This window comes from Mustela putorius, unplaced genomic scaffold (assembly GCF_011764305.1).
Source record: "Mustela putorius furo isolate JIRA1106 unplaced genomic scaffold, ASM1176430v1.1 tig00000228_pilon_pilon_pilon, whole genome shotgun sequence".
Taxonomy (NCBI): Eukaryota; Metazoa; Chordata; class Mammalia; order Carnivora; family Mustelidae; genus Mustela; species Mustela putorius.
In genome coordinates this window covers 21,297,107-21,306,728 of record NW_025421322.1, presented here as the reverse complement: position 1 = coordinate 21,306,728, position 9,622 = coordinate 21,297,107, and the positions used below count along the sequence as shown (strand labels likewise).

The 9,622-nt window shown below is 42.7% G+C and overlaps 1 protein-coding gene across 1 annotated transcript in view; it reads left to right on the top strand.

The window, feature by feature from the left end:
• The first annotated feature begins 581 nt into the window (after nucleotides 1-581).
• The window catches only part of TNFRSF11B (TNF receptor superfamily member 11b), a 28,244-nt gene continuing 19,203 nt past the window's right edge, over nucleotides 582-9,622 (top strand). The window contains exon 1 of the mRNA XM_004743482.3: nucleotides 582-776. Coding sequence (XP_004743539.1) covers nucleotides 747-776 — 30 coding nt within the window. The 5' untranslated portion in view covers nucleotides 582-746. The remainder of the gene's footprint in view (nucleotides 777-9,622) is intronic.

Sequence of the window (9,622 nt, the reverse complement as noted above, 5' to 3'; positions counted from 1 at the left end):
GAAGTGAGCGGGGGGGGGGGGGGGGGGGGGGCTCTAGAACCAGACAGAAGTGAGAGAAGTTCCTTGGGCACGGGCTCTGTAACCTTGGAGATTCGGGCGCTGGGCGCTGCGACAATGCGGTGCAGAAAGGCGCGGCCTTGTTACTGGAGCTCTCAGAAGCCGCCGCCAAGGGGTCAGCCGAGAGGGGGTACGAAGGGTGTGGGACGCACGCCCGGCTGCGCCCCGATCTTGGCTGCAGCGGCCGCGCAGGGCGGAGGAGGCCGGCACCGCAGCTCCCCAGCGTGCGCCCGGCCCCCCCCCCACCGCCGGTGGCGGCTGCCAAGGAGGCCGCCCGCTGGCGGGAAGCGGCCAGGAAACCTCAGGGCCGCGCAGACAGTAGCCTCCTTGTTCCGCAGCCCGGTGGCTTCTTCTATTTTTCTTTTTTTCTTTTTCCCCTGGGAGGGACAGACATCCCCGCCCCACCCCCCCAGCCCCCACCTCTCCCGTTCTTTCCACCCCGGCTGTGAAAGCGTTAACCCCCGGGCTCTGCGCACCGCCCCCCCCAGCCCAGCCGCTCCCGCCCAAGTTCCTAAAAAAGAAAGGTGTAAAGTTTGGTCCAGATAGAGAGTGAATGATCAAAGCAAGCCGAAACTTCCTGTCGCCCGACGCTATATATAACGAGATGAGTGCACGGGCTGCGGAGACGCCGCGGAGCGCTCGCCCAGCCGCCGCCGCCGCCCAGCGCCTGAGGTTTCCCGGGGACCGCAATGAACCAGCTGCTGTGCTGCGCGCTCGTGGTAAGTGCCCGGCCGGACGCGGGCGCCTGCGAGCCTGCCCGCCGCGGCCCCGCGGGGCCCGAGCTCGGCGCGCTCCCTGGCCCGGGACAGAGCTGGGGGCAGCTTGGAACCGGAGACCTCCTTCCGGAGCCCGTCGCGCCGCTCCCGGCGTGGCTCTTTGCACTGGAAAGTTCCTGCTGGGTTTATGGAAAGGCGAGAGGAGCTCTAAACTCTTTTCGTTTGCATGATTTGTACCCATTTCATTTACTTTCCTCTTTGCAGAGGATCTGACGCCCTCCAGGAGTTCATACCATCTTTGCTTGGTTGGATATGACCATGATTATTTAGAGTAGGCTCTTAGAAGCAGAGTTAAGTTGGGAGTTGTCAGTCCTCTTAGAACTATTATAACTAGAATAAAATTTGGATGCGGTGAACATGAGAGAATACATCATTAGGCTCTTTCCCCACTTAAGCAAATGTAACGGGAGATTTTGCGTAACTGGCACCTGCGAAAAGATCATACACATGCGCACACACACACACAGGTACACGGGTTTCATAACTGCATAATTTAGCATCCTAATGCAATTGTATTATTAAAATGGTTTCTTTCCAGTTCCCAACTTCAATATAATGTGGAAGATATTGATGGACTAATGTTAGTTATGTTCTAAAATAGATTTCAAGAATTGAAGATTTGCACTAAAGAGGGCTACAAGGTATTTTTAATGTGCTGTTTGGAAAGAAAGGAGTCTTTGACTTAGCTTACCTTTTTTTTTAGTTTAGATTTTGACCAATGAAGTTAATAAGATTTGTTTGTAGATTATTGTATGGCTAATGACTTATTTCCTTTATGTCACCAGAGTATACAATACATTAAGATGGGAATCAGACATTTGAGAGACATTAAGCCCCATATGTGTTTCAAACACGTTGGAGTAAATGCTTGAGTTTCAACATCCGACCCACAAATAGTGAGTACTAGGCTAGGAAATCTTCCAGGTAGTTCCCAGGATACACAAGCATAATTAAGTAAATAAATAGCAAAGTCACTAAAGAAAATGTAGGTTGGACAGGAGTGCGCAAGTAAGTATAATCTTATCTACCTCTACCTAATGTAAGATAAAATATATAAAATAGCTCCACCAATATGGTTACCTTGGAGAACTTTTTGAAAAGTAAACCTTTATTAAAACATAACACACACACAGAGTTGCCCAACTCCTAAGTGCCTAATTTAAGTTTCTCAAAGGGAACACCTGTGAGCTAGCAGCCAGATCAAGAAATACATGACCAGCACCCAGAATCTCCCTGGGCTCATTCTTCTCACTATTATGTCTATAACCAGACTAATCAATATTCTGACTTCTAACATCATAGATGAGCTTTGTTTGTTTTGGACTTTATATAAATGGACTTTATCACTTTTCTATATCTGGCTGCTTTCACTTAAGCTCCATTTATGAGATCATTTTTTTAAACTGTTGGATTTACAATCGTTCATTCATTTTCATTGTATGGTATTCCATTGTATGGATGTACCACAATTAATTTACTCATTCTAGCGTTTAGTTCATTTACATCATTCTGCTATGAAAATGGGAACATTTTATTCTTCCTTGCCTTTGTATTCTGTTAAAGACTTAATTGATAATAAACATATTATCAATGACTTTTAAGCTTCAGAATTCCCACTAAATAATGTATGTATTTAATAATAAGTGCTCCAAAGCAATAAGTAAATGTATGTTTTGATATATAGTCTATCTAGGGAGCTTGATATGTGTAGAGATAAAACTAATTGTAAATGATGCACCAGTATCAAAAGAGAAGACTTTCTATGTGTTTTGAACTTCACTAGGAAATACTTTCAACAGGAAAGATTTTCCTTTTCCTTTCTGTTGCTCAGATTGACTTTATTTAAGAAATGACTGGAGATGGATACTTTGTACTTAGACACAAGGAGTCCAGATGCCCTTTCGTAAGCACCCTCGGTGCAGTTGTAAGGAGTAGAAGCATCACAGGAAATTGTCCTCTGTAGCAGGCATGCGGCTAGGCATGAGCGAAAGTGGAAAACAAGATGGACACCACTCCTGCCCCCGTGAGCCTTGTAGCCTAATGGAGAAGGCAGATAATGGACAATTAACTCTGTCTAATGAGTGTAACAAAAGGGCAGGAGCTGGTGACTTGGGCATATAAAAGATTCTGTCCTCGTGGCCATTACAAAGGAAGCCGCAGAGCAGTGGTTATCAGTCGGACCAAAATTCAAATCCACCAGCACCGTCTACTTGACACATGACCTTGGCCAAGTTACATCTTTCTTGAGTTTTCATTTTATCTTCCATAAAACAAAGATAACATTAGGCACACCTGCCATATCACCACATACAATCCCGCTCCATATGAACAGCAGCTTCTAGCATTATGCAATCAGCTCACTGTAGGTAAATCTAGACCCAAGGGAATTTTGTAAAGGAAATGCTGATGACCCTCCGAGGAGGGAGAGAAGGCTACACTACTTATTACCTTGAAGGAGGACTAGAATGTTTTCATTGTTGGGGATAAAATCTAGGTGTCCCGAACCTAAGGCACGGAAGAAAGTATAATGGTGTGGCAAAGTAGAATTCTAGATTTTTCTGGGAGAACACAGGATATACCAGGAGGCAAGGAATGCGGGGGTGTGGTCACCAAGACTAAGGCCATAGTCACTGGCTCTTTGGAATGCTAACTAAAATGTCCAGGGGAGCCCTGCAGTGCAAGGTGAGGTCACTGTGTCCCCAGACCCCTTCATTTGTGGGTGCTCGGGGCCACCTAATACTCTGGGAACATCCCACGTGGGTCTAGATTTTAACTGGTGGGTGAAACTTCCCATTGTGTTGTGCCCAAACCATCTGCTGGCCTTCTCGAAGCTGATCCATGTCATGGTGACAAGACTTGGACGGAGTGTGGGAATAAAGGGGTTTGAGGGCAAGAAGGGGATTTTGACAGCTTGATCCCCCTGTCCATTAGGATAATGCCTTTTCTGGTTGGTTCTGTTGTTTTGTTGTTTATTTCGGTTTCCTTCCTCTCGCCCAGTGATTGAGAGTTTTTGTCTCGCTTTTACTTGTTGGCTTCTTGACTTATTTTAAGAGAACGATCACTTTGGAGTTTGTAGGGGAATCTGACATATATTCAGTCCCAAATAGTCCTGATCCCTGCCCCTAGCAACCTTCAGCACAGTGCCCTAATTTGAATCTGATCTTTAATTTTACTTCTAGGCTTAAACCACAGTTGTCCAGTTCCCCCTGGCTAGGGGAAAGAAAGCATCTGTGCCAGATGTTTTATCCACTTAGTTCTAGAAGGAGAGCTGTGGCAGCGTCTATTAGAGGGGCACTAAACACACACTCACCTCTTCTTGCCTTACTTTCCACTAACTTGCCTGCTGGGTTTTGCCCCGTGGAACCCTCAGCCCTCCTGCCGGTATGTTCCCTATGCTGAAAACTTTCCATGAAAAGCATTATTCCTTTCAGCATCTCATTAACCAGTAGCATTTTCTTTAGCTGGAGTTTCTTCTTTGTAGCCCGCCGAAAAAAGAGGACTGGGAAATAGAGGGCAGAGAAAGAGTAATTTTATAAAAATTTATATTTGCCTTATTCAAGGCTTTGACTGAGGATGCCTGGATGCCCCTCGTGTTGCTGCCATGAAGCCAAAATGTCAGTTACCGGTGTATTTGTAGGTCTTGCCCTGTAGGGCAGTAATTCTCAATCATATCCCTTCTTCCACGCACTCTGAAAATAAATCCTTTGTAACAACTCTCTTGCTCCTCTGAAACGAAATTTAGAGTACCTATATTTTACTTATGTACATAATTTTTAAAGTCACTATACCAGCATAACTACACTATAAAGAACAAATAGAAGGAAAGTAGCTAAAAATAAAATAAAACTTCGCTGGAGACATCATGAAGCCATGATATGTTAGCGTCTTTATGTGAAATTGCCGTGAACACACTGCTAGGAACAAAGGTCGGAGCCCATGCGATCTGCTGGGGTTCAAAACCATGATCAATGTTGGCTTTCATGCGGCGCTTTTCTGAAATGGTGAACAAACCCCGCCAGAGTTTTAAACAAAGCAAAATACAACCTTCTATCCAAGTTCATGTTGTAAAATTCCTAGAAAGTTCAGTATATATAGAAATCATGCAAAAACCACTTTGTGTATATATAAAACGGAATCTGAATCTAGGCCAGGATAATGATAAATAGATTTGTGTGTGTGTGTGTGTGTGTGTGTGTGTGTGTGTGTGTTGTGTGTGTGTGAATAGAACATCTTGACGTGGGTGGGACACGAGATTCTTCTTGATGGCCCAGGATGTTTAGCAGTCACGGTGATAACAGAAATCCTCCACAGATTTTTCTAGAACTTGTAGGGGATAGCACCACCACTTTGTGGGAAACACAGTACAAGCTCTTTGCAAACACAGATTTCCATTTTCTTCACATTTGTGGCTCCCAGGTCTCCACGGTGCCTGACACTAAAGGTGTGTTTGCGAAGTCAGAGGAGCCATAGTGAGATCTGGTAGCGTGTTCCATCATCTACCGACAGTTTCCTTACTGCCAGAGAGTTAACATTCTAATGTTGCCTTTGATCTCTTTCAAAATACAGATGTGATACCCTATCCACCTGACCAATATTTTAGATATTCCTTTGCACATTTCTACTATGATGGTTCATATCCATACCTTCATGAAGACCCATTCTTAAGTGAGCAGCAGAAATGAACTAGATTCATATAGTGACCCATGGAGGGGCAGCCTAAGCTCAGTTGAACCCACTTCCTGACCTCCCCATCAGGTTGCTCTGGGCATCCAGTATACATGTTTGGTTTGATCAGTCTTATGTGTTTGTAAAATGTGCCAATGGAGAAGTCAAGTAGATATTTGGATTCAAAATGGCAGGAGTGTAGGAGAAGTCTGGGCTCAAGATAAAAAAATGTCAGGTCAGCGTACAGCGGGTTTTTAAAGCCCTAGGGAAGGGTGATGGATTGCACAGGGCAAGAGATGCAAATGCCCAGGGCGCATTTGTGATAGTGAAAGTTCAGTAAACAAAATGCAAATATGAACAGTAATAGCAGGCGTGTTTAGAAAAGAAAACAAAAATCAAAATAAAACTGAGCAACCCACAAGAGCAGGAACTAGTGAATCGGAACTCCTAGCAACATCTGTAAACTATCTGTGTAAGAAGAAAGACGGAGGTATGGCCAACTTGAAATAGATACAAGGACATCATTTTTATGTGACATGTAATTAGTTTTTGGAACTCACTGCCACAGAATATTTTGGGGTGACTAGCATAGAAAGTCTAAAAAAAGGATTGTTTTAGACAGTTGTGAGGGATAAGAATAGTGTTACAAGACATTAGGTATGAAGCTGTGTGCCCCCACACCCCCTCACAGTTACCTGGGCTTCTCTAAATTAAGGTCCTGAAGGCCAGAACCATCTGCAGACACACCACAATGGTTCCTCCGAACTCAAGGTGACATAACTTCCCAGGTATGGCCTGTGTAGGTCATTTTCACCCCAATTTCTGGGAAACACCTAAAGCAGCCAGACCATAATGGATAGGCAATGCAGGAGAAAATGAAATAGCTTTCCTAAAGCCTTGCTAAAAAAAAAAAAAAAAAAAGTGATGTGCTCCTAATGGCCTTGATTTATGACTTTCTTATTTGGATTTTTTAAAAATTTGCCCCTCTAAAATTATGTCTTAATAATGTGAAGACATTGTTTAATTTTGTTGGGACAACTTCTCTAAAAATAAAAATAGCCTTAGGATATTCACTTCAATTTAGTCTGTCCCTTGGAAGCATTTTCTGTAAGAACTTCTTAAATAATCAACTATAAAATAGGAGAATGGGTGTCAAGATGGATTTAGATTTAAAACAAGGCAGTAATTCATCTAAACCTCCTGACTGCCTTTGGTAAATTCAATTTTCTTTCCTGGCCTATGACTCAAAAACCTTAATTTCCTTCCCATGTAATGTTGCTTTCATGTTCAAAGAAGTGATTTCTTTTATTTCTTTGAAAATACGGATATCAGGAACCTATTCTTTAAAAAGATGCCCCCACCATCAATTTGCACTACCACCACCACCAACAACAACAACAAAAATGTGATTTAGAAATTCAGCTGGACACAGTGATGGTGAGATCGCTGTGGTGGCTGGAGGCAACATTCTGTCTTAGTCTGAGGTCCGGTTGGTGACACCAGCACTGTGGGTCTTAACTTTACCCATGTCAAAAAATTATTGAATCCTTATATTGGACACCTGAAACTAATTAATACACTGGGTGATAATTATGCTTGAATAAAAAATCACAATCATAAAAATAAATAAATAAAATAGGGGTATTGGACCAGGTGATATGTGGGAGGTCTGCTTTAGTTTCGAGCTTTTGTCATTAAAAAATAATAGTAACAAATCGACGGTATACGATTTAATACTCCAAACATGCAAAAATCAAAAGGACTTATTTATCTATGAAAAAAATTATCTTAAAAGACTATTTCTTAACAATCTACTCTGCTGCACTTGTCAGTTTCTTCTGCCCCCACCCCTGGTTTCAGGTATAAGAAATTCCGTTTCAGTCAGTGAGATCCCAGGGGAGGCAGCTTTTGAAATGTCTTCTACTTTTAAGTAGTAAGACTTATTTGTTTTAAGATCACAGATTATTCTTTTAAACCATAAAACATTTTCTCATTTGGAAATAAGCCCTTCTTGTCTTTAGCTAGTATGCGTAGAAGTCTTTAATGTGTGCATTTTCCATATTACCTTTAGTTAGAAGTCAGGTCCAAGACATTCCCTCAGGACTTAGTAAAGAGGTATAATTTTGGTTGCTAGCAATCTCCCTAAACTCATTGCAGAATTTTCTTTGTATTTATCTTCACCAGGAAGTACTTGACAGCTGCACGTGGCTTTTTGGAATAGATGTCAAACCGTAGGGCAGAATAAGCTTGGTAATGGGTTAAATACTTCCCTTGAGTACCACACCAGGCTGGTAGACAGAAATCTCTGCTCCCACACTTTGTTTTCTATCTTTTCTTTTCTTATTTCTTTTTCCTTCTTGCTTGCTTTTCTTTCTTTTTTTTTTTTTTAAAGATTTCATTTTTCAGTTATCTCTACACCCAACATGGGGCTCAAACCCACAACCCCAAGATCAAGAGTTTCATGTGCTTACCTACTGAGCCAGTTGGGTGCCCTCTGTCCCTTCTTTTAATATTGAGTGAAAAGAAAAGAAAATTGACTGGATTGTGCTCAAAGGTCCATAAGAAAGTATGAGTAATGTTTATTGAGCAAGAATGTCGCTCCAAGGGCTACTTGTAGATCATTCTCCATCCCCCCTTCCAGAAACATGGTCTTCTGGTAAGGGGGACGGTGGAGGGTAGGGAGAGGACAAAGAGCTCTGGCCATTGACTTGTGAGTTAAAATGGTATGTCACTCCAAATTAGAGCACTGAACTGTGGGCATATGACCCCCTCCCCCAACTTTTTTTCCCCCCTCTTTTCCTCTTCCACAGCAAACCAGCCACATTCTAGATATCAGTTGTGTTATCATCCTAGGTCCTGGACCAAGGACAATGTTAATTAGGCCCCACTAGGAATATAGCATGAGTGAGAAATAAACCTTTGGTATTTTTATTTTTATTTTTTATTTTAAAATTTTTTTAAAGATTTTATTTATTTGACAGACAGAGATCACAAGTAGGCAGAGAGGCAGGCAGCAAGAGAGGAAGAAGCAGACTCCCTGCTGAGGAGAGAGCCCGATGCAGGGCTTGATCCCAGGACCCTGAGATCATGACCTGAGCCGGAGGCCGAGGCTTTAACCCACTGAGCCACCCAGGCGCCCACCTTTGTTATTTTTAAATCACTGAGATTTTGAAGTTGTTTATTAGCACAGCATAAAAGCCAGCCAGTCCCAATTCACTCAGTACCCAGACCCCAGGAATATTAGATCATTGAGAGGCAGGAGCATTTAATCACAGTGCTTGATCTATGATTTTAGATTACTAGTTGAAACTATTAGATGATCAGTTGAACTATTAGTTGAAACTCCCACATCAAAGATACTGTTAGAAGTGCTCATGAGGAAGGACCTCTTCTTTCTTCTGTTGCTGGAAAATTCAAAATTCAGGGAACTAAAATTATGTAAAAGCTCAGCTGGGCTGAAAAATGGAAAGGTCAAAAGGTACTTAACTTACCAGACACCCTATTACGTGAGAATAAGAAACAGGGATCGTGTGTTTTCTCGTCACTGCTTTCAACTGACCCTCCTTCATAGAGGGCCACTGCCATCTTTCATCAGGACAACATCTACACATTGAAGATGAGCTAAAGAAGGAAATCACAAAATAGGAAGAAACTAAGGATTCTTAGGATATGTGTAGTATGTGGAAGACACAATATTTCACTTTATTTCCATAAAAAATGCTATGATGTGGAGATTGGTCTTATTTTACAGGAGAAACTGAGGTTCCGAGAGGAGAAGGGTAACCCAGCTGAGTTTTTTTTTGTCCTAAAGGCACTTCCATCTAGTAACGGAGGCCAGTGGGAAACAAAATATCCTTCAGCTGGAGCCCTGCCTCTGTGGGTGCCTTCAAACTGAGAGATCTTGTCTTGTCTGAGGTTAAGAGAACCCCAGATGGGGCTCGCGAGGGTCAAATCTTTGGGCAAAGTGAATCTAATGTATTTTTTCATCCTTTTGCAGTTCCTCCTTTGGCTTCAGTGAGAGCATCATGTCGTTTTCTTTTGAAATTAAGTGCCTTGGCCTCCTCACTGGGCATGAGTTCAAAGCCTAGATGCCTTAGGAAACACAGCATGAGGCAAACACACGT